Genomic DNA, 26444 nt, shown 5'->3' on the forward strand with positions numbered 1-26444 from the left:
CCCAAAAGTAGATCAGGGAAAAAAACCTCAAAACCATGTGGCTGTGAATGACGAGAAAGGGGACCATATCACCCAGAACTGAGTCTGGACACTTATCTCATTCTAGCAGAGACGAAAGAACTGGCAGCCTCTTGACAACTGCCTTAGAACTGCCACCAGCAACTGGGCTTCAGAGCTGCCATGGCTTATAGAACAGTCTGACCATGACCATACCCAGTGCCCTTGGAGACCACCATCAAGAACTCTGTGGATATCACTATAGCCAGTGGCTACTTTATATCACAAAACCATCAAAGGCGTAAAGAGCATCATTACTTACTATAAGTCAACTCATCCCCAGCTCTCTTCCGGGACTGGTCACCTCTGGGGACAAGAAAAGGAGGAGTCAACAGAACTGACTGACATCTTCACACACCAAAGTAGAGGAGAAATGAATCAGCATCACTGATGATGGAAGTAGAGTAGGTTTTTCAATGTTAACAACCTATTTTAAAATTGACATTAAACTTGTAAACAGCAGCTGAGTCACTTATAACCTGAATAGTCTTAGCTAAAAGAGACTACCTTTTAAATACAGGAAGCCATTAAATGAAGGAAGGATCATCTATAAAGAGGGGTCCTAGAAACTAAGGTTCAGACTAAACTGCCTGAAGAGAAATCTAGGCTCTATTAACAACATTCCTGGTGAATTGCATATAACAGGGCAAATTTCAACTATGAAATAGAATAAATCAAAATCTTCCCCTAAGAGCCCTATTATGGGATTGAAAACTGCTTAAAGCTTTTGAAAAAATCTCAGAAATCTTAATGAATACCCTTCTTGCAGACAGAACATGAACCTTTACATACAGTAACCAGTTCACCTTAAATACCTACAGTATTACCTAAATACCTAGCGAAGTTCGAGGTCCACTTAAGAGATAGGAAAATAAGAGCTCTATGCTATTTGTAAATCCTCTGTTTGTCTCTGCGGTTTCTTAGACGACAGCCCAGACAAATGACTAAAATGCCTAAATAATGAGTAATAATAACCAGTCCACTAGCTTTTTCTTCCTCAGTCTCAGCAGCATTTACTCGGTTGACCCCCTCCCTCCTGAAACACTCCAAGTTCTGCCCAACGCTCTGTCCTTGGCCACTTTCTCTTCTCCTCCACGAATGTTCTCCTTAGTCTGGGAGAGTGGTCATACCAGTCCTGTGACTTGAAATATGATCCTTATGCCAATGGCTCCCAGATTTCTATCTCCAGCTCTGGTTCCCTCCTGACACTTGGGTCTCGTAAGGTCCAGATTTCTCATCGCCACTGTCACCTGGATGACTTCCACGTTCTGCAAATTTATCATGGCCAGAATGCATTCCACCCCCATGCCTTCCTCAGTAAATTGCACCACCATCCGCCCAACTACTCAGGCCCCAAACCCGAGCTCATCCCTGATTCCTTTCTTTGCCCCACTCTGGAGCATTCTGTCTCAAGACCTAACCCCAAATCAACCACTGCTCAACCCCACAGCTAAACTGCCAATCCCAATCCACTATCACCTCTCCCCTATACCACTGCAAGATCTTGCAATTAGTCCAGGCAAGAGCCAGAGCTATCTTATGTTAAAAGCATGTTTAAGATGGTTTCAAGTCTCTGAATAAAAGCCCTTCGGTGGCTTTCTATGACAGTTAAAAAAAAAATCAACTCTAATTCAAATTTATTTTCCCAGCCCTGTGAGTTATGGCTCTTATCTACCTCTACCCATTTTCTCTCTCTGTTCACTATACTTCAGCCACTCTGGCTTTCTTTCTGTCCCTTGGAAATGTTAGCACTTCTGTACTTTTTTCATACCTGCAACACTCTTCTCCCAAGTTAGCCACATGGCTATCTCCTTACTGTTTAGCTGGAATTCTCCTCAGGGACATACATCACTAAGTGAGGGGAACAGCCCCTTGTGCATGCCCTAGTCAGGTACTCTCTATCCTATATTCCATCTCACTTTCTGTGTAGCACTCATTATTATTTGAAATAATTTGGTTACATGTTTGCTATTTATCTCCCAATAGCAGAGTATAAGCTCCATAAAAATAGAACTCTGCATGTCTTGTTCACCCAGTATCTAGAAGCAGTATCTAAGCGCAGAGTAGAAAACCAAAATATTTGCTGAATTAACAAAATAGTGCATAACTGATAAATAGCCTCCACAGATGGATTAAAATGCTAGCCCAAGTATTTATTTCATGCTTTTGTGTAATCTTCCAGATACCAAAGTCTCCCACTTTCTTTGGTTACGATCAAGACCAGGACAGAAACCTCTTGCTAAGCTGGATGAGGAGTCTTAAGGACCAAAGGAAAGAGAACACACCAAATGGTCTCTGAAGGATTTTTCTCTCACCAACTAGGTTTAGACAGCCTAACAAACTCTAAACAGATCCACCCTAACGCAGCTTTTGAACACCTCTACTGTTAATGCACTGTTTGGCCAAAGCCGGCCAAGAGTCTTACAGTAGCATCATCACAGCTTTGTTGCTCTTCAGTCACTAAGTTGTGTCCGACTCTTTGACACCCAGCACAGCAGGACTGCAGCACAGCAGGCCTCCCTGTCCTTCAGTCTTTCCCAAAGTTTGTCCAAATTTATGTCCACTGAATTGGTGATGCTATATTACCATCTCATCCTCTGTTGCCCCCTTTCTCCTTTTCCCTTCAATCTTTCCCAGTATCAGGGTATTTTCCAACGAGTCAGCTCTTTGCATCAGGTGGCCAAAGTACTGGAGTTTTAGCATCAATCCTTCCAATGAATATTCAGGACTGATTTCCTTTAAGATGGACTGGTTGGGTCTCCTTGCTGTCCAAGGGACTCTCAAGAGTCTTCTCCAGCACCACAATTTCAAAAGCATCCATTATTTGGTGCTCAACCTTCTTTATGGTTCAACTCTCACATCCACATATGACTACTGCAAAAACCATAGGTTTAACTATAAAGATCTTTGTTGGCAAAGTGATGTCTCTGCTTTTTATTATGCTGTTCAGGTTTGTCACAGCTTTCCTTCCAAGGAGTAAACATCTTTTAATTTCACGGCTGCAGTCGGCATGATTTAGGAGTCTAAGAAAATAAAATCTGTCACTGTTTTCACTTTTTCCCCTTCTATTTGCCATGAAGTGATAGGACTGTGTGGAATGATCTTAGTTTTTTGAAGGCTGAGTTTTAAGCCAGCTTTTTCACTCTCCCCTTTCACCTTCATCAAGAAATTTTTTAGTTCTTCTTCACTTTTGCCATTAGAGTGGTATCACTGGCATATTTGAGGTTATTGACATTTCTTCCAGCAATTGTGATTACAGCTTGTGATTCATCCAGCCTGGCATTTCACATGATGTACTCTGCAGAGTGATAATATATAACCTAGATGTACTCCTTTGCCAATTTTGAACCAGTCCATTGTTCCATGTCTGGTTCTAACTGTTGCTTCTTGACCTGCATATAGGTTTCTCAGAAGACAAGTTAAGGTGGTCTGGTATTCCCATCTTTTTAAGAATTTTCCAGTTTGCTGTGATCCACACAATCAAAGGCTTTAGTGTAATCAGTGAAGCAGAAGTAGATGTTTTCCTGGAATTCCCTTGCTTTTTCTGTTCTGTGCGTGGTCGCTCAGTCATGTCCGACTCTCAGGCTCCTCTGTCCATGGGGATTCTCCCGGCAATACTGGAGTGGGTCGCCATGCCCTCCTCCAGGGAATCTTCCCAACCCAGGGATCGGACCCAAGTCTCCTGCACTGCAGGTGGCTTGTTTACCAGCTGAGCGACAAGGCTAGCCCTTCCTTTCTCTATGATCAACACATGTTGGCAATTTGATCTCTGGTTCCTCTGCCTCTTCTAAACCCAGCTTGTACATCTGGAAGTTCTCAGTTCATGTATGGCTGAAGCCTAGCTTGAAGGATTTTGAGCGTTACTTTGGTAGCATGTGAAATGAACACAATTGTACAGTAGTGTGAACATTCTTTGGCATTGCCCTTCTTTGGGACTGGAATGAAATCAGGTCATGAGTTCCTGATTACCAAATTCAGGCTTAAATTGAAGAAAATAGGGAAAATCACTACACCATTTAGGTATGACCTAAATCTAATCCCTTATGATAATACAGTGGAGGTGACAAAATAGATTCAAGGGATTAGCGCTGGTAGACGGAGTGCCTGAAGAACTATGAAGAGAGGTACATAACGTCATCACAGCAGCATTCACCAAATACTCTGAAACAAGTAAATTAATGCTGATCAAAAAGGAAAACACAGGATGGATCTTGAATTTGGAACTTACACTTCTATAAACAAACTTCATTCCCACCCTTCCAAAATTTTTTTAAAAAATGAAACACGTTAAAATAACAGGAGAAAAATACGGATATGAAAACAACAGGAGGCACAAAGAATGTCAGTATGATGTACGTGAGGCTGTTAAACCACTATCTGATAACACTATTAAGTCAGCTGCCCTGAACCAGACCCAGGCTACTACTGAAAAAGCCCCGATCCTGGAGTGACCGTCTCAGCTAAATGAACAATACCCCTAACAAGGTTCTACTTTGTCCGAGAAATCCAGGTAATAATCACTCGGCAAGAATGGTTTACTTGCCTTTAAAAGCTATTTGGCACATGCTTTAAAGAGGCCCATAGATGGGTTTGAATGAGGCTGCTCCATCTGAGGGCCTGCGTGTTAGAAGTTCCCTAGTGAGCTTTATCTTCCATAATGTAATCTTTGACAACAGCAGACAACAACCTGCCCTTCCCCCAGTAAGCAATTCAACTATGCAGGTAACATGCTAAAAAAAATAAAAATACTGCTTTTAGCTGGTATGTTACTTCTAGCTTTGAAATAAGTCCATACTGTATTTCTATGCACCTAAAGATGCTTCACATAAACTCCGACTCAAATAAGCATCTGTCCATTAACTACAAAGACAATATATTTGACAATATTCACCATTTTAAAACATTTCAAAGACTGTACCAACCACATTAAAGCAATGCACTGTCATACCCTACATCATGTCAATGGGATACAGCCTTATATGAAAAAATAGCTTGCAAAGCTGAACAGGAATCATGTGACTGGCTAGACACAAACCATAAAACAATTGCTCATATGAACGCTGCCAGTAACAGAATTTTTGTTAGACAGCTTATATGATATTTTTTGCATCAGTGGACACCATTTCTTCAAAACAATTCTAGCCAAATAATGATCAAAGGCAGCATCAAGTTTGGCAGGAGCAGAGTATGGAAGGTCCAGACACAAGTGCTGGAAGCATAGGTCACTGCCGTCAGCTGCTAAGTATATGGTGTGTGCACACCCTTTCTGACTGGTCTGAGCCAGCCCAGCAGTTCAGAATGTCCGCTGAAGGCAGGTCCTACTCTGTGCAAATCACCCAACAGAGTAAGTCATGAGGCAGCCTTTAATCTTCAGAATAAATGTAGAATAATATGTTAACAGAAATAGCTCAACTCAGTTTGTAAAATAAAACACTTTTATCATCTTTTGGAATACTACGTTTAAATTTCACATGAATGAAAGCACCTGACCATCCTGACCTTATTAGAACAGTGCCAGGCTAGTCCTTCACGTTCAAAGGCAATGTTACCTGAGATTATTTATCGAGTCAGTGCCTCAACTCATCCCAAGCAGATTTTACCTAAGAGCGAGGACGCACCAAACGGTCCTGCACTACTACTGTTCTCCTACTCCAGCTCGAAAATTAGGATTAGGAAAACATCTCTGGATGTGTTCCACACTCTTCTGTAAGGTGAATTCAGGTGTTCAGAGAAATCTACAAGAGCTATCTTCCTACACTGCTTCACAGAAATAAAAGCCTTCAGAGAGCTGTTTGTTAAAAGCATCAACAAGCTCATCCCTAAAATTAAAAGCAAACATTCAAATATAACATGGGAAAAAAAGCATAAAATAATTCAAAATTATGGTGAGCCTAGGAAAAAACGTAAGAGCTATACTGAGTTTATTCTGCATTAATTTTTAAAACATTTCAAGAAAAAACTTGTAGCTATAATTCAGAATGCATAAGCCATAAAGAAAAAACTTGATAAAGTTAGTTACATAAACTTCCACATGACTTCAAATAAAACAAACAAACAAACAAAAAACCCACCATAAGCAAAGTCAAAAGAAACTGAGAAAAAAACTGTCATTTTGGGCAAACAATCTCTTCACTATAGAAAGAGGTCCTAGAAACCAAGAAAAAAAGACTAACAATCAAACAGAAAAATGAGCAAAAAAGCAGAAACCGTTTACAGGAAAGAAATACAAACACAGGACAATATGCTCAGCCTCATTCATAATAAGAGAAACACAAATGAAACTAACTCTGAGTAATTATTTTTCACCTTCCAGATCGGCAGTGTGAACAGCATACTCCATAGGGAAGGACGTGAAGAACAGGCACTTCGCTTAGTGAGTGCGCAAACTGGCGCAGTCCCCTATGGACGGCTGTATGCAATATTAATCAAAATTACCACTGCATTTACTCTTGACTCAGCAATCTAACTTAAGGGAATTTACTCTCCAAACATACTGACAACCAGTATGAAAATTATGCATGCAGCATTCTCTGTAACAGCAAAAAGACTGGAAATGATTCAATTTGCCATCTATAGGGGACTGGTTAAATAAGTTATACTACATCTACACAACAGAATGTGTAAGATAGGAATAAAACTAAGAATATTGTGCTTGCTTATATCTGTATATGATATAAACGCTGGAGGGGCTCATACGAAACTAATAAAAAACGGTTACCTAATAGTAGAGAGCAGACAGGGAAACAGGCGGGAGTAAAACTTTTCGGTGTATGCTTTTTAATATCTTTATTAAAAAAAAAAAAAACCTGTATCAGCTCTTCAAAACTGAGTAAGTAAAATTACTATAGCATTAAATGGCCTCATTCTGTGTATGAAAATACTATCACGGTTAGAAATACTACAGTTGATGTCAGAAGACACCAGACCACTGGACATCAGGGAGAAAAGCCAGCTGTTGGCACACAGACTCTCCCACGGCGTTTTGTTCCTCTCTCACTTGCCACAGAGAAGGTGGGCTCGTGGGCCTGTCTACATAGCTTCCTTCTGACAGCTGACCGAGCCCTTCCAGTGTCAGCTGCCCACGAGGTGGATAATGATCGGTGGGTTACTCGGTGGCCCCTCTACCACGTGAATACAGATGCCATCGGGACACAAAGGGAATAATTGCCAACCCATGCGCCAACAAAGAACAAAGGATCTGCTTTCTTTTCTAACTGGTACTGAAATAAGAAACTTAGAAACAGTGATCTTGATCAAGGCTGGTGTTCTGAGACTGAATGTGGCCTCAGAAACTGTGAAAGAGTGTGGCCATCCCCTGCCCAAGCCAGAGAAATGAGTCAATACCCAACCACTCTATGTGGTCACAACTACGCCTCAGGGAGGAACCCAGGTGTCTTTCTCTCCACAACTTTCTCCCTTTAATGTGAGGGATTCAAATAAGAGAAGACATGCAACCGTGCTAAGGAGAGGGGAAGGATTATGAAAATTATAAAGTTCTACTATACCCTCCAATGATCTGATTACAGAACAGTGTGATTTCCCATGAGGAATCACAAAATTTTTGCGTAATTTTTGTTGGAAATACACACTTTGAAAGATTTTCTGGGATAAAGCCAGAAACTGAATTGCAACTTTCAGAAACATTTGCAAAGTGTTTATATCAAAATCAAGGGAGGTGAATTTTGTGGACACATATAAGTGATACCCTACTTTTTAAGAAGAAACGACTAGAATTTAGTGGAAAATATGGAAATGTGAAAAACACAATCTAACTCCTTATCAGTTTAGTCATAAAACTAATCCTTTGCTAGTTTAGTCATAAATGTACCTTATAAGTGATCATAAAATTTTGACAAGGTTTTTCCAAATATTCAAAATGAGTATAATAAGAGGATCAAAGTTGGAAGAGCTCTTCGGAGGCTGCCCAGACTAACTGCCCACCAGATGAGAAATTCTTTCTTCAAAATCTACTTAAGAGCAGCTCCCATAAAGTCAAAACCCAGCTTCAACACTTTCACAAACAAGGAGCTCACCACCTCAGCACTGGCCCTATCGGTGGGTAGATGTCTCCCATTCTAAGAACCTGGAGTCCCTCCCCACTACCAAGCCAAACTGGCCTAAGGAAATGGATACATTTTATCATGAAAGGAAACGAAAACTTGCCTCGTGAAACCATTCTGTATAAGTTCTCTTTGAAGCTTCTGATCTTGAGCAGCATATTCAGACAGTTCAGACTCCACCGCACGAGGGAGAATGTTTGGAATAAATTTAGAAAATAGAGTCGGAGCCATCTGAACCCACTCTGTGAGGGAAGAAAAAGATTCATTAAGGAAATCATATAATTTAAATAGAAAAGGAAAAGTTTTCTTCCCAAAGAACAAGATTATAAATTAAACCAAAATTAAAGTGGGGAACAAATAAGTGCAACCCCTCTGATAAAGAGGTTAAGTTTCTTTTCTAAATGGAATTTACAGAAAGAGGATATTTTACATTTTACTGATTTAACCAAATTTAACAAAAAATCCCTAGAGAATTTTTGAATGAACCGTCTCAAAAATTCTAAATGTAGAAGAAAACACGAGGGAAATAAGCAAAGAATTCTGGGCAGGAGAGACTTCGAAAGAAAAGATTTGGTGGAAATACTTAGCCCTGTGGAACATTAATTAAAAAAATACACTGGCCTAAGAATAGAACAGTACATGAAGTAATAAGCAGACATATTTTTCAAGTACCATAAAAATGGGGAGGGAGGTGGGAGAGATGACAGGTAAGTACTTTTAAAATACAAACCAACTTTGACTCACATTAAATTATAGCAAATTAAACATATATAATGGTGAAAGAAAGAGAATTAACTGGTAATCAAACTATTAAGGAAAAGATAAAAGATCAGGAGAATAATCTCTAGAAAAAAATTCATTCATCAAAATAAATAGACAAAAAGAAATCTAAGGAAAATGTCTGCATTAGACATGACAAAGATAAATTAATACTTTACTATAAAGCATTTCATCAAATCAGATACTCTTCCCCTTAGTGAACACTAAATATAAATACTGTCACTTCTGTGTCCTCTTGGATTATTTTAATCTAGTCCTTTCAAATTCTCCCTTTTGGATATATACATACAGGCTTCCCAGGTGGCACTAGTGGTCAAGAACCCAACTGCCAATGCAGGGGTTGAACCCAACACATGCCTAAGAGACATGGGTTCAATCCCTGGGGCAGGAAGATCCCCTGGAGGAGAGCATGGCAACCCACTCCAATATCTTTGCCTGGAGAATCCCATGGACAGAGGAGCCTGGTGAGCTACAGTTCATAGGGATGCACAGAGTAGAACATGACTGAAAGGACTTAGCATGCATGCGCACGCGTGTGCATATATGTGTGTGTGCTGGCTGTATATATCAAAACCCATAAAATTTGAATGCTGTATTTAATCCAACATGCTCACTTTAACAACTGTAATCTAAGAAAACAACTCTACATCAGAAAATCAAAGCAAAACACATTTAATGCTATGCAACGTCGGATCACTGGCAAGTTAAAATAAAAAATGCCTAATAAGAGAAGGGCTAAACTAGAGATAGTGAAAAACAAACAACGAAAAACCAAGCACCACAAACACTATCAAGGTGATCCAATCACCCTTTGTACAAATTCGTGTCAAAATGTTCTCAACAGTGTCCCTTTTTCTAGCTCAGTTCAAATGGCTTTAAACCCTGGGGAACCACTAACCCATAAGTCAGAGAAGGCAAGAAGTCAAACCAGTCTTACATTTTACAGAACTCCAGGCAATCATTAAAATGAAGATAAAAAAACAATGAAAAGTGTTTGTATTAAATGAAGAAGAGCAAGATGGGATCATGGGAACTATTCCTAGTGAGCTTCTAAAGACTAGATGGAAACACATTTAAATAACAGATGTCATCAGAATCTCCAAGGACTACGGCCCAGGAATCTACAGTTTAACAAAATGGGTGATTCAGATGCATCCATTATATAAAAATCAGCACTACTGTAATGAAAGGAACCTTTACATTTAAAATTCAACTTTTAAAATATTTTAACTTTAATCTGTCAGGTGAATAAAACTGCTTTAACAAACTAGGAAGACAATGGGTACTGGCAAGACGAATAAATGTCAAAATAAGTATAAGAGTATCTCAGAAAATAGCTAGGACAGCAAAAGGTTCGTCTGTGATAAAATTCACCTTTTCAAAAGGACAATTCTCAAATACAGAATTCTCCTCACAAGTAGTACGAATCCTATTACAAGAGCTCAAGCCTGGACAAAAATAGTATTTGGATAAACATGGATCTGCATGTTTTTCTACCCTTAGTGACTAGTTTTATTCTGTAATTTTGTTACTAATGATAAAAGCCAGAGCTGATAAAGCTGCTCACTTTGGAGGCAGGATTTAGAAATCTGTCATGCTGTACTTGGATGTCTTTCAAAATAAAAGAAAAATATCACTCATAATCTAGCACTAAAAGAAAAATTCATGAGTTACTTTCACCACACTTAGCAAAGTGAAATTTAAAATTCTAAGAAACTAGAAAAAGAAATTCATCAGTTTATTGGACACAGGCAATACTTTTAATTTTATATAAATAATTATTCTGTAGGAATAATATGTCTAAAAATTATGAAGATTGGAGCAAGAACTTACTCCAATTTAAGTAACATTACATTTGAATACTCTAGAAATCACTAATTGTTTAAAGTAGCCTGAGAAAGAAGGTACTTCTGGTAGATCACAGTCTATCCCTAATATCATAGTTTTTACTTGGTTTCCAATTTGGTAAGCTAAATTCTGCTATATCTTTTAAATTAAGTAAGTAAATTATTCAGATATAAGTCCATTAAAATAACCCCTGGACCCAAATGAAAAATAGTTGACAGCAGTTAATATTAGCATGCTTATAACATTATCAGGTACTATATTAAGTTTGTTAGATCCTGTTTTATTTCATTCAATCGTCAAGTGACATTAATTTCACAAAAAGATAATTACTGTGAAAAAGGCATCCTTTAAGTTTCTAGATTGGCAAGTATTTTTCTTTTTTTTTCTCTTTCTTTCTTTCTTAAGTAGCAAGAGTTTATTAAGCAGAGAGAAAGTACACTCCCAAGAAAGTATGAGAGAGACTCTGAAAACCATAAGCAGTCAGAAAACAATTTTCTACCCTGAACTTTGGCAATCTCTGTACTATGGACATTTTTTAACTGGCTAGACCACTGGGATAAATTTGAGGTGCTGGGTTATAAACAGAAATATATGTATAAAAGCATCTGGAGAATCCTTTAAATTCAGGGTTTTTACTATAAGACATATATATCAAGATAACTTACAAACCATGCCTTGAACACAGTGATCTTTGATTTTTGGTTCTGCTATTCTATCTCCCTCCTCAAAATAATCCTTGAAATGACTATAATTTTATCAGAACTTCTAGATTCCGTGCAAGATATGTAACAGGCCTTACAAGATGGAGCTGTGAATGTGTATGCCTGGGCATATTTGCAGTATGAGGCAGAAGCAAAGGAGAACCTAAAAGAAAAAGAGATTCATGCCAGGCACAAGACTCAACTGCATCTAAAGTGTCTCCTACAAACTATTGCTTGTATTCCCTTAACTATCTGCTTTTCACTAGTATACGAAGACTTCCAGGTGAGATTCTGAGTTTACATTTCACAGTAATGAGTATCGACTCAACTTTCTTCTGTAACAAACCCAAATACCATTAAGCCTCAGAAAACATAGAGAAACACTATCCTCTCACAAATCAGGCTGGAATTGCCATAAACAAATCTAACCCCTAAACAAATGATGAATGTTTACCTGGTCTGAGAGTATACAGGCCTTTCACAATATTTGCCATAGTTGAAGGTGTGACCTGAAATGGTGTTGACTGGGCTTCTAAAAGTAAAGCTGAAATAAAGAGAAAACGGGTTATAAAAATGCTGCAACTCTTATTGATTGTCAAAGCTTCATTTTCTATCACCAATTCACCCAAAGACTGAAGGATAAACAAGGTTAAGAAAAGAACAGCTTAAGAGGGCAAACCAAGTATTTATACACTGAATTTCTTCTTTTAAAAAATTAATCCATCACAGTCGAGTTCCATCTACCAAGTAAATATCTGAATGTCTGTTGAAACACTGACGGAAATGATTCAATTGATGGAGGTTCTGAAAATAAGCAAAGCTTTATTAAGGCAACAGTACTCATGGTACTTAAGTGCTGCTGCTGCTGCTGCTAAGTCGCTTCAGTCATGTCCAACTCTGTGCGACCCCACAGACGGCAGCCCACTAGGCTCCTTTGTCCCTGGGATTCTCCAGGCAAGAACATTGGAGTGGGTTGCCATTTCCTTCTCCAATGCATGAAAGTAAAAGGTGAAAGTGAAGTCGCTCAGTCATGCCCGCCTCTTAGCGACCCCATGGACTGCAGCCTACCAGGTTCCTCCATCCATGGGCTTTTCCAGGCAAGAGTACTGGAGTGGGTTGCCATTGCCTTCTCTGGGTACTTAAGTGAGTGAGCTATAAATACTTTGCATTAAGTTCATGATTTAAAACACTTACATTTGGGGAATGAAAGTTCTCTAACTCCCTCATCTCTAACTCCCTCAATCATTTTCCTTTCCCCCAAATCACCATATATTAACTAACAAATACTCATGAAACTTGGTGTAATTTTAGTCTAAGCCAGGCTTGTCAAATTATTAAATTGTTTTTTCTATTCATACCTTTTTAAAAATGGAAATGCCATCTCACTTGTTCAACATTTCTGTAGTTTCAAACATGCAATGTGTGTTACATTTGAATTCATGTACTGAAGGCCACAGGGTCACTGGTTCTAGTTTTTCCTTCTGATTTTATCATCAGCAGATAGTTATAATTTTGAATGGCATAGATAAATTTAAAGGCTAACAAATGGTAGGCACTGCAGAAAAATCATGTCTTAAAAAGGAATGTTTAAAAATTGAAATTCTAGATTTTAGTTTCTTGGAGTCTCTTCTACTCTACTAATTTCAACATGACCCCAGACTCTGTCTCTGTTAATTTATCTTCCTACTTCTGGACCAATCATTTGGCTTTCAGTAAGTCTTGAAAGTGAAAGTCGCTTAGTCGTGTCCGACTCTTTGTGAGCCCATGGACTATACAGTCCATGGAATTCTCCAGGCCAGAACACTGGAGTAGGTAGCTTTTCCCCTCTCCAAGGGATCTTCCAATCCAGGGATCGAACCCAGGTCTCCTGCATCGCAGGCAGATTCTTTACCAGCTGAGTCACAAGGGAAGCCCAAGAATACTGGAGTGGGTAACCTAGCCTTTCTCCAAGGTATCTTCCTGACCCAGGAATTGAACCAGGGTCTCCTGCATTGTAGGCTGCAGTCCATGGGTTCGCAAAGAGTCGGACACGACTGAGCAACTTCACTTTCACCTTTCACTTTCATGCATTGGAGAAGGATATGGCAACCCACTCCAGTGTTCTTGCCTGGAGAATCCCAGGGATGGGGGAGCCTGGTAGGCTGCCATCTATGGGGTCACACAGAGTCAGACACGACTGAAATGACTTAGTAGCAGCAGCTCCTGCATTGCAGGTGCATTCTTTACCAACTGAGCTATCATCTTATTCCCAACTAACTCTACAGGTTCAATCACATAGTCATTATGTCATCATATACATACATTTGCAAATAACCTCTACATAACTATAACCACCTATGTCAAACTTGATACCTATATAAGGAAATGATAACTTCACAGATTAAACATAAAATGAATACAAATTTGGGATGAATTCATTGAAAATAATCACACTCAGTTACAAAAAGATATAACATTTCAATAAAATCCTCTCCACTTAAAATTGTTTATAGAAAGTCTTCAAAAAGTAAACTTTTCTAGTTGAACTCCCCTTTTAAGTAAAACAAAATGGGAATTTGAGGGAGCCATAGCTTGAGAGAAGGGACAAACATATATTTAATTCTCATAAGCTTTAACTTTTTTAATAAAAATAAGGAAACTGAGAGGATACTGTGCTATTTCAAAATATTAACATTATCCTTCTAGAATTACCGGTAACAAAATTATGGGCAAATGAACTCCTTAATATTAGTAATATTTCCCCCAATGTCAGAGGAAAACGAAAGAGGCAGCAAGTATCGCTCCAGCTATGAAGGCACTGTTCAGAGCCTGGCTTCTCCCAGCTCACTGGGTGGCCTTCAAGTCACATTTGAATTCCTCAGTGTCCCGCTAAAGAATGAGGCTTTAACACTTCTTGTGATATGATTTGCAAGATGTTAACATTGGGGTTCAGATGCCAATGCTCTCTGACTCAAAAAGGAAAACCTGCTGGTGTCATGTCATCCCTCCAAGACGGAACACTTACGCATTAGGCTGTAAATGTGCTTTTCTGCAACATGTTCGGTAAACAGCTTTATAAGGTCATCTTTTAAGTCTCTGTTAAGCTTGGTTTCAATGTAAAACTTATTCTGAAATGGAAAACAAGTCATTTTTCAGGGCATCAATTTGAAGGAAATAATTAGTCTAATGAACTGAGGCACTAAAAAATAATTTTAGGAAACAATTCATAAAAGCATCAATTAAAACATAAAAGACCAACATCAGAAAAACAAAAGCTCTGTCACTATTATAGTCTTCCTAACATGGGAGTTTAGAGCACACAGAGATAAAATGCTATAAATCATATAAAAGAACATGGGAAGATACTCAACATTAACTAGACAGGGATGTAATGGACCATATCATATGACAAGCACTTAACATGCTCTTTTATATGACCACATCATCACGTAAAGGCAATACCAGGAAACACAAGTGATAGGTATGCTATTTAAAAATCCAGGCTTAAAGCAGGCAGTGGGCATGCACCGGTTGACTCCCCTACATTCCACTTCAATGACTAGTCCAGATCATTCAGTTTACAGCATTCCTTCCGGATGGGTAGTCTTTGGTTCAAAGGCAGACAAGTGACCCAAGGTAACCCAAGCAGACTAAGGGAAACTGAGGCTTGAGTGAAGAGTACCTTACAGTCATCTTACAACCATGTGGAAAACAAGATGAAACAGATACGTAAAGCAAAGAAACAAAAAACAAGCTAAGACTTTGACAACACTGCTGCAACTACAGATTTAACCAACCCTGGAAATGACTTTATTTCTAGAATTTTATATCAAGAGATAATACTTTTCTTTCTTTATCTAAATCACTTTGAATCAGGTTTTCTGTTTCTTACAGCCAAAAGCATCCTAATTAGAATGACTGGCAAGTCAAAAAGACTAAACTCATTCGTGTTTAAAAATACTAACTCCATGTATAGGAGTAGAAAATACAAAGAGGAATATTAACAAGTTGCTCACTGATTCTCTCAATTTTTAACATGTTTTTTTCCCTCTCTGATATGTTTTATTTCCCCTAAAATAAAGAAGAAAACACTTGCTAGTGAAGAAATACAACTCACACTGCTTTACATCTTGCTTTTTCACCTAATGTTTGTCGCTTGAAAAGATTTCTCTCAAAAATAACATACAGACATGTCATTACTTTTGACTGTATAGTTTTCACTGTAAATATCCTTCATCCATTATTTAAACAGTAGTCTCCCACTGACAACACAGATTTCTCCCAATGACCTGGTTTTCTTTTTCCCCAGTAAAGCGTATCTTATGGACAACAAATCATTTCGAAGTTTGGTATTACACACATAGTGACCTCTAAGCAATGGAATGTAGGATCAATCTAAACAACTCAACCTAACAACAAGAAAGTGGGACAATGGTTTCTAAAGACTCTTCCGTTCAGTACGAACACAAACATTACGATCCTATAACTTTATATATTTAAAACAGGGTGGGGTGGGGTGGGAGTGGAGAACACGTCAGCAAAGTCAAGAGACTACAAATTATACCCATGGCATAATCCTCCAAATGAAAGTGATCATCAGAATGAAAGAAAATTTTATTGTTCTACTTTTTATGGAGTTACCTCCTTGGCATTTATTTACATATCATGTTTTTAGATACACATCTTAACTGTACTTTCTGAAGATAACAAATCTTCGTATAGAGGAAAGATTTTATTTTCTTACATTTCTTTATTTTCTAAGCACAGTATCTTTCATATGGTAGAAATAAAATAAATGCTAATTGGGTGACTGCGATTAAGTAATGCCTAACTGTCTATTTTAGCAATGGTATTTATGAAATTTTAAAACGGTATACACAAGGCTAAATAAGTTTTCTATGTCAACACTATCAAATATTGCTGAAAGAAATTTCCATTTCTAACATAATACTTAGTAAAAGAAAAATAGACTATACTTAACTTTCTGCATCTGTTTGCACTTAGACCAATAAACCAAGGTATGTGGAGAGGGAAAATAGCTCTAACTTACCATATATATGAAAAGAGGCACAATGCTCTGCAATGCTCCCATATATTGTCCAAGAGCTATATTAAATCTTTCAATATAGAGGTCTGGAGGGCTGGCCTGTGAAAAACAACATACATGGGATCATTTTGGGAAACCAGGTATAAAGATCTTCCAGCACAATCTAAAATGCAAACAGAACTCAATCAAAATTCATATTGAAATTCACAATTAGGAAAAGAGGAGGCTTCTATCCTGAAGTTTAGTTAAAACTTTTCTCTCTATTCCAGTATTTGTTATGTAAAACTAAGGTTTGATTTAGTTGTCTTTAAAATTTGTGTAACTGTACCATCTTAAAAGGCTTGCCCTGTTAATAAGTAAACATGTTAATTCATAATTAAGAAAAATGATACAATTTTTTAAATTACCACTAAACAATAGACATTTACTATGGGAACCAAACTGTATCTGGGCTTGGAAAAGATGAGTTGGGGGCAGATTCAAGGAAATGGTATATGCTTAATATACTATAAGAAAGGCTGTTGGTATTTTGCAATTATCTTTGACACAGTAATATTCTGAGTTCTATACTAACTCGGTTGTAAGCCACTCGTGTAACTAACCAACTATAAACCTCATCAACTAGAAAGCAGGACTCAGAGGGTCCATACACATCTGCAGCTCTGGAGAGCAGTTAAAATAAATATAATACATGACTGGCACTTAACTGTTATCAAATACTATGTTGTAAACCCATCAAAAGAGAACACTTCCAATTTCAGTGCGTGCTGTCGAGTGTGCCTGCCTGCCTGCCTGCGAGCCACGTGTGCCCCACATGCAAGTCCTAGCCAGTGAAGCTGTATGCAAGAGCCCCGCTCCTAAAGAATTAGTGTCCTTGTAAGAAAAGGCACCAAGGGGTTCACTCTCTTACCTTCCTCTCCCTTCCCTCCCCCTAAGCATACTCAGAGGAAAGTCCATATGAGCACACTGCAAGAGGATGGCTGTCTACAAGCCAGGAAAAGAGCTCTCACCAGAAATCAAAGCAGCTGGCACCTTAACCTTGGACTTCTCAGTCTCCAAAATGGTGAGAAATAATCTCTACTGCTTAAACCACTCAGTCTGCAGTATTTTGTTATGGCAGACCAAACAGGCTGTGTTTTACAAAAATGTACCCAGGTTCTATTTCACTTTGTTCTCCGCAGCAAAATTAATTAGGTACCATTTTAACACTGAAGAAACACACAAATGGGCAAGGATTTGCCAAAAATGAGTGTGTTAGGAGATGACAGATCCAGGTCTTCCAGTTCTGAATTGAGTCTTAGGACAAGGAGCTGGGGTAACAGGCATGGCACACAACATCACACAAAGTTGATTCCACAGAAGGGCTGAAGCATAACAGTCTGATAAGCTGATAACCATACCATACACAGAAAGTCTGGCTTTCAAACAAGGCTACAAAGAAACATCACATTGAAAGACTCCTAAATATTAAATATTGAGATTATAAAACCATTTCAGCTAAGCTGCTTTAGAAAATGTCCAAATAGTCCGATAATATTTTAAAATAAAATTTAACTCTTTTTTTTCAGTTCTACTTAGAAAGAAAGTCAAGTCGCTCAGTCAAGTCTGACTCTGCAGCCCCATGGACTGTAGTCCACCAGGCTCCTCCATCCATGGAATTTTTCAGGCAAGAGTACTGGAGTGGGTTGCCATTTCCTTTTCCAGGGGATCTTCCTGACCCAGGGATCGAACCTGGGTCTCCTGCAATGCCAGCAGACTCTTTACCATCTGAGCCATACTTCTAAGTCATCTCCCATTACTGAGTTGTTACATAGAGTTTGGTGCACACTATTTTAACATTTATTTTTCTTAGTCTACTGCAACACATCCAACATTTTTCTATTTAACTTCTGAGGTAACTGAGGCTGAGAAACAATCACTTGACTGTAGTTCTATTGCTAATAAGCCCAAGAATTAAGACTCAAACACTGTTCAAACTCAGTCCTTGCATCTATTTTTTAGGTAGGTGCAAAAGTAATTGTGGTTTAGCATTGTTGAACTTTGCCATTTTATACTGGAATACATTCTTAAATAAATGTGGTTATGTTATACATCATTTTAATGTGCATTTCTCGTGTTATATTTTTTTGGCTAATGACTTACTACTTGGTGTATATTTCATATTTATTTCAGATTAGGAAATGATGTTAGATGAAAAGCAAATTCGAGCGATTTTCTTATTCGAGTTCAAACTGGGTTGTAAAGCAGCAGAGACAACTCAACATCAACAACACATGCATTTGGTCTAGGAACTGCTAAAGAACGTACAGTGCAGTGGTGGTTCAAGATGTTTTGCAAAGGAGACAAGAGCCTTGAAGATGAAGTGTATAGTGGCCAGCCATGGGAAGTTGGCAATGACCAACTGAGAACATCATCAAAGCTGATCCTCTTACAACTACACAGGAAGTTACCAAAGAACTCATCACTGACTGTTCTCCGGTCGTTCAGCATTTGAAGTAAATTGAAAAGGTGAAAAAGCTCAATAAGTGGGTGCCCCATAAGCTGACTGAAACCAAAAAAATTGTCATTTTGAAGTGTCGTCTTCTCTTGCTCTACACAACAACAAACCATTTCTCAGTCTGATTGTGATATGTGATGAAAAGTGGATGCTATACAACAGGCAACAACCAGCTCAGTGGCTGGACTGAAGAGAAGCTTCAAAGCACTTCTCAAAGCCAAACTTGCACCAAAAAAAAGGCCACAATCACTGTTTGGTGCTCTGCTGTTGGTCTGATCCACTACAGCTTTCTGAATCCCAGCAAAACCATGAGAAGCATGCTCAGCAAATCGATGAGATGCATTGAAAACTGCAACACCTATAGCCAGTACTAGTCAAAAGGGCCCAACTCTTCACCACCACCATGCCCTTCACACAATCCATGCTTCGGAAGTTGAACGAACTGGGCTAGGAAACTTTGTCTCATCCTCCGTATTCACTTGACCTCTCATCAACCAACTACCACTTCCTCAAACATCTTGACAACTCTTGACAAACATCTTGACAACAGGGAAAATGCTTCCATGATCAGCAGGAGACAGAAATGCTTCTCCAGAGTTCACTGAATCCCAAGGCATGGGTTTTTATGTTATAGGAATAAACAAATTTACTTCTCATTAGCAAAAGTGTGTTGATTGTAATGGTTCCTATTTTGATTAAGAAAGATGTGTCTGAGCCTAGCTGTATTTCTTGAGCTCCAAAATCACTGCAGATGGTGACTGCAGCCATGAAATTAAAAGACACTTGTTCCTTGCAAAAAAAGCTATGACCAACCTAGGCAGTATATTAAAAAGCAGAGACATGAATCTGTGACAGAGGTCCATGTAGTCAAGGCTATGGTTCTTTCAGTAGTCACATATGGATGTGAGAGCTGGACTGTGAAGAAAGCTGAGCACCGAAGAATTGATGCTTTTGAACTGTGGTGTTGGAGAAGACTCTTGAGAGTCCCTTGGACAGCAAGGAGATACAACCAGTCCATTCTAAAGGAAATCAACCTGAATATTCACTGGAAGGACTGATGCTGAAGCTGAAGTTCCAATACTCTGGCCATCTGATGCAAAGAGCTGGCTCACTGGAAAAGATCCTGATGATGGGAAAGATTGAAGGCAGGAGGAGAAGGGGACGACAGAGAGTCAGACGGTGGGATGGCATCACCAACTCGATGGACATGAGTTTGAGCAAGCTCCAAGAGTTGGTGGTGGGCAGGAAGCCTGATGAGCTGCAGTCCATAGGGTCGCAAAGACTGAGTGACTGAACTGAACTGATAATGATTTAAGATTCACAGCCCAAAACTGCAATTACGCTTACACCAACCTAATAAAATCAATTTTTAGCACTTTGAAACTCAAGAGAAAAAAATTCAAAATTCAAATTTAAGGCACTATCTTACCTCTCTCCTTCCACATCCTGCTTTCACATCCTCCCATGAAGCCTAGCACAGCCATCACATGGAGCTACTAACAGCTCCCAAACAACATCCATGTGCTGCTTAGGCCTAACTGCCTACACGTTCTACCTCTTCTCACCACGCCCTAACCAGACTCACCCTGGCTGACTTCTACTCATTCTTCAGGATCTGTGTCACTTCCTCAAAACTCACTGAGCACCACTACACTTACTTCCTTCTTTACTGGGTGGTCTCTGTCACTAAACTTTCAGCCCCTAGAGGGCAAGATCCGGAGAAGGCAATGGCACCCCACTCCAGTACTCTTGCCTGGAAAATCCCACGGATGGAGGAGCCTGGTGGGCTGCAGTCCATGGGGTCGCGAAGAGTCAGACATGACTGAGTGACTTCACTTTCACTTTTCACTTTCATGCACTGGAGAAGGAAATGGCAACACACTCCCGTGTTCTTGCCTGGAGAATCCCAGGGACGGGGGAGCCTGGTGGGCTGCCGTCTATGGGGTCGCACAGAGTCAGGCACGACTGAAGTGACTTAGCAGCAGCAGCAGAGGGCAAGATCTGTGTCTTGTCTTTATATCTCCAGTTGCAGACCACACAACCTGAACATCATAGGTACAGATAAACGTTTTTGGTGTGGGTTTTTTTACATTTAGAACAGGCTTGTTTATATCTAAACTTGTTTAAAACTAATCTGTGCTATGTGCTCACTTGGTCATGTTAGATTTTGTGACCCAACGGACTGTAGCCCACCAGGCTCCTCTGTCAATGGAATCTTCCAGGCAAGAATACAGGAGCAGGTTGCCTTTCTTCGTCTAGAAAAATCTAATCTAGCCTTGTTTAAATCTAAATTGCTATTTTATCATTTAACAAGGTTATATGATAATTTACTTATTAGCTTTTTGAATTTTGATTTCCATACACACACACACACACACACACACAAAAGAAAATACTAACGTGCCACTTCCAAGATGTGTTGAGAATCAAAGAAAATAATGTGTAAGTGCTCTGAAAAATCTCAATTATTACACATGTACATGCAAACAGTAAACTCCTTTCTGAATTAACTATCTGTCTAATACCTCAGAAAAACTTATTAACGTTATTAAAGGCATTCTTTGTTAACTAAAGAAACTGGGGAAAACAGTTCCACATTATGGGCAAACTTTTCACTATAACTAATGAACAGAATCACATGTAATATCTAATCACATGTAATATCCTCCAAACTGCATCAAAGAACTCTGGAAATACTTCAGCATTCAAAGAAATAAATTTTATAAGTATTATATGAAAAAAGAAAATCTAAAGAGTTTTTGCATTAAAATAATTTTCTATTTTCATAAAAGGATATTTAATCTATCCAAAAGTTAAAAGTATGAACACTGATCAAAAGTCATGCTTAACGGCAGACAGAATAAATAAAACTGAATTCCTTAGCTATTCTTTTAAAGAATTCCCAAAGCCTCAAAGGTTATAAGCGTTAGAAAGTACTTTTTGTACTGAATCAAACGTCAAAACAGTCGCTTAGCTTTTAAACTTCCATATTTCATGTAGTATTTTTTCAAAACCTCTTAAATAAAGACTACAAATTGTTAACAGTCTTCTAAAATAAATCCAGTCTCTACAAGAAACCTAGAAAATACCTGCTAGTAAAAAAACTGATCAGATTTTAGTCTCCTTAAAACTTTAGTTCAGTATACTTTGGGCCCCACTGGGGAAACTGCTACCTGTTTGATTTATATAATTTCACCATAAGTGTATTTGGATTGGACAGTATGTGAAATTTTTTACCTCTAAAATAAGCAAGCTTCATTTTCTTCACTAATAAATTACGAAAAAGCAAGTCGCCAGAAAAATAACCATTATTCCAAACTTGCTCCAACTATCATAACAGACTTATATATTCCCTGAAATTTGTAATATAGCTGGTAGGAATATTTTAATTTCTTCTTTTTTAAATGAGTAATGCATTCAACTGGTTTTAAACTCAAGGAAGTTCAAAAGGGTTTAAAGAATTCACCTTTCATTCCTTCCTTACTGAACAAACCAACACTTCATTCCTTTATAACCTTCCAAAGAATTTTACTTACATACAAGTAAATAAGAGTCCTATTTATAGCCAGTGGGAACTTGGTGTGTAACACAGGGAGCTCAACCCGGTGCTCTGTGACAACCCAGAGGGGTGAGAAGGGGTGGGAGGGAAGCTCAAGAGGGAGGGGACATGTGTGTACCTATGACTGATTCATGCTGATGTAGGACAGAAACCAATACAACACTGCAAAGCAATTATCTTCCAATTAAAAATAAATTTTTAAAAATCCCACTTATATTCTTTTTCACATAAATGCTAACTTACAATCATACTGGATCTGCACTCTTCTTAACAATATATCTTGGAGACTGTTTCCTTCTAGTGGTTCTCAAACATTTGGATGATGTCAGGAATCCTTTATACTCTTAAAAAGTAATTGAATATTCTAAAAGTGTTTATAATGTAGGTTACTCAGTTCAGTTCAGTAGCTCAGTCATGTCCGACTCTTTGCGACCCCATAATCGCAGCATGCCAGGCCTCCCTGTCCACCACCAACTCCCGGAGTTCACACAAACTCATGTCTATCAAGTGGGTGATGCCATCCAGTCATCTCATCCTCTGTCATCCCCTTCTCCTCCTGCCCCCAATCCCTCCCTCATGAGTCAACTCTTTGCATGAGGTGGCCAGAGTATTGGAGTTTCAGCTTTAGTATCAGTCCTTCCAAAGAACACCCAGGACCGATCTCCTTCAGAATGGACTGGTTGGATCTCCTTGCAGTCCAAGGGACTCTCAAGAGTCTTCTCCAACACCACACTTCAAAAGCATCAATTCCTCGGTGCTCAGCTTTCTTCAAGTCCAACTTTCACATCCATACATGACCACTGGCAAAACCATAGCCTTGACTAGTCGGACCTTTGTTGCTAAAGTTATGTCTCTGCTTTTTAATATGCTATCTAGGTTGGTCATAACTTTCCTTCCAAGGAGGAGGCGTCTTTTAATTTCATGGCTGCAATCACCATCTGCAGTGATTTTGGAGCCCCTCAAAATAAAGTCTGACACTGTTTCCACTGTTTCCCCATCTATTTGCCATGAAGTGATGGGACCAGATGCCATGATCTTCGTTTTCTGAATGTTGAGCTTTAAGTCAACTTTTTCACTCTCCTCTTTTACTTTCAAAAGGCTATAGCTATTAATAATTACCATGTTAGAAATTAAAGCTAGGTTTTAAAACTATGTATTAATATATTCTAAAATAACAATAATAAAAATTGCATTTTATCAATTTTAATGTTAAAATACAGCTAAATACTCTATAAACAAAGTTAATATGTAAATAACTATATTTTCCCCAAAAAAATTAGTAAGAAGAGTGGTATCACTACATAACATAAAATAAATTAATATCACCACCTATCTCATCAGAAAAGTCTTTTTAAGGATTGGGATATTATCAAAGTCATCGTGACAGATACAGGTTTTCCAAAATTCTGATTTTCACTTCAACGCTCTAATTTTACCATTGGGAAATAAATAGCATCAGTTGTTTTTCTTTAAGTGACACATATCTTTCCTTTTTCAGGAAATGTCTATTAAACAGCAGTCTAAATAACCATGAGGCTTCCCTAGCGGCTCAGACAGTAAAGAATCTGCCTGCAAAGTGGGAGACCAGGGTTCAGTTCCTGGGGCAAGAAGATCCCTTGGAGAAGGGAATGCCTACCCACTGCCGTATTCTTGCCTGGAGAATTCCATGGACAGAGGAGCCTGGTGGGCTACAGTCCACAGGGTCACAAGAGTTGGACATGACTGAGGGTCAAACACTCTACTTCACTTTCACTAAATAACCATAGTTTGTCATTCTTTCAAATACTGTTTTAAAGGGGAAAACACTACCTAAACAGCTGGTTTAGCCCAAAACTCATGTAAGTACCACAAGTGCTATTTCTCAAAACAATTACTGCTACTTTAGTATACACAGCTTCCCATTTCTTCACAAAGAACCTTATTTTAAGTATATTCAAAGTCACAGTTTAGTAAAATTAAGACTTTTCACTGTCTCATCTTGGACATTAAGTGAAATGCTTTTGTTCTCTGCTGTGTCAGGAAATGAAGATTCCAGCTAAGACACCAGCAGTTTCACCCACCATTGCTTCTCCACTACCAGACCAAATAACAGTGAAAAGGGAAAATTAGATCTTCGCATAATTAGAAAAACTGTTGATTTTACAGACCCCCTGAAAAGATTTCAGGGACCCTCAAAGGTCCTCAAACCACTTTTTAAAGAAATCTATTCTTGCAAATATGGTGTTTGAATGTATTATTCATTTAAACAGTCCCCACTGATAACTTATTGTTTATCTTTTATTACCACACAATGTTGAAATGAATTACTTCATACAGATGCTATTCTGTAGTCTTAAGAAAAATTAAGTTTAAAAAAAAGGTAGAATTAGATAATCAAATATCATGATATAAAAACACAATAATTTTGATACTTTGTTTTATAGAACAAAGTTGCTAAATATCAATATATATAAACATATATTTACTAAGTATATTCCTTCAGTTCAGTTCAGTCGCTCAGTCGTGTCCGACTCTTTGTGACCCCATAATCACAGCATGCCAGGCCTCCCTGTCCACCACCAACTCCCGGAGTTCACTCAAACTTACATCCATCTAGTCGGTGATGCCATCCAGCCATCTCATCCTCTGTCGTCCCCTTCTCCTCCTGCCCCTAATCCCACCCAGCATCAGGGTCTTTTCCAGTGAGTCAAGTCTTCACACGAGGTGACCAAAGTACTGGAGTTTCAGCTTTACCATCATTCCTTCCAAAGAACACCCAGGGCTGATCTCCTTTAGAAAAGACTGGTTGGATCTCCTTGCAGTCCAAGGGACTCTCAAGAGTTGTCTCCAACACCACACTTCAAAAGCATCAATTCTTCGGCGCTCAGCCTTCTTCACAGTCCAACTCTCACATCCATACATGACCACTGGAAAAACCATAGCCTTGACTAGACAGACCTTTGTTGGCAAAGTAATGTCTCTACTTTTCAATATGCTATCTAGGTTGGTCATAACTTTCCTTCCAAGGAGTAAGCATCTTTTAATTTCATGGCTGCAGTCACCATCTGCAGTGATTTTGGAGCCCCCCAAAATAAAGTCTGACACTGTTTCCACTGGTTCCCCATCTATTTCCCATGACGTGATGGGACCAGATGCCATGATCTTCGTTTTCTGAATGTTGAGCTTTAAGCCAACTTTTTCACTCTCCTCTTTCACTTTCATCAAGAGGCGTTTTAGTTCCTCTTCACTTTCTGCCATAAGGGTGGTGTCATCTGCATATCTGAGGTTATTGATATTTCTCCTGGCAATCTTGATTCCAGCTTGTGCTTCTTCCAGTCCAGCGTTTCTCATGATGTACTCTGCATAGAAGTTAAATAAGCAGGGTGACAATATCCAGCCTTGACGTACTTCTTTTCCTGTTTGGAACCGGTCTGTTGTTCCATGTCCAGTTCTAACTGTTGCTTCCTGACTTGCATACAGGTTTCTCAAGAGGCAGGTCAGGTAGTCTGGTATTCTCATCTCTTTCAGAATTTTCCAGTTTATTGTGATCCACACAGTCAAAGGCCTTGGCATAGTCAATAAAGCAGAAATAGATGTTTTTCTGAACTCTCTTGCTTTTTCCATGATCCAGCAGATGTTGGCAATATGATCTCTGGTTCCTCTGCCTTTTCTAAAACCAGCTAGAACATCTGGAAGTTCACGTATTGCTGAAGCCTGGCTTGGAGAATTTTAAGCATCACTTTACTAGCGTGTGAGATGAGTGCAATTGTGCGGTAGTTTGAGCATCTTTGGCATTGCCTTTCTTTGGGATTGGAATGAAAACTGACCTTTTCCAGTCCTGTGGCCACTGCTGAGTTTTCCAGATTTGCTGGCATTTTGAGTGCAGCACTTTCACAGCATCATCTTTCAGGATTTGAAATAGCTCAACTGGAATGCC

At 38.8% G+C, this 26444-nt stretch overlaps 1 protein-coding gene across 2 annotated transcripts in view; it reads right to left on the reverse strand.

Moving 5' to 3' along the window:
- The window catches only part of CACUL1 (CDK2 associated cullin domain 1), a 70103-nt gene that overhangs the window by 5111 nt on the left and 38548 nt on the right, over window positions 1-26444 (reverse strand). Inside the window, exons 4-8 of one of the 2 annotated variants that reach the window (XM_052660940.1) lie at window positions 16476-16571; window positions 14451-14553; window positions 11901-11990; window positions 8221-8359; window positions 320-363 (exon numbers count right to left, since the gene is read on the reverse strand). In XM_052660940.1, coding sequence (XP_052516900.1) covers window positions 320-363; window positions 8221-8359; window positions 11901-11990; window positions 14451-14553; window positions 16476-16571 — 472 coding nt within the window. The remainder of the gene's footprint in view (window positions 1-319; window positions 364-8220; window positions 8360-11900; window positions 11991-14450; window positions 14554-16475; window positions 16572-26444) is intronic. The other variant, XM_052660941.1, reaches the window with a different exon arrangement.

The sequence above is a fragment of the Budorcas taxicolor genome, chromosome 23, assembly GCF_023091745.1.
Source record: "Budorcas taxicolor isolate Tak-1 chromosome 23, Takin1.1, whole genome shotgun sequence".
Classification (NCBI taxonomy): Eukaryota; Metazoa; Chordata; class Mammalia; order Artiodactyla; family Bovidae; genus Budorcas; species Budorcas taxicolor.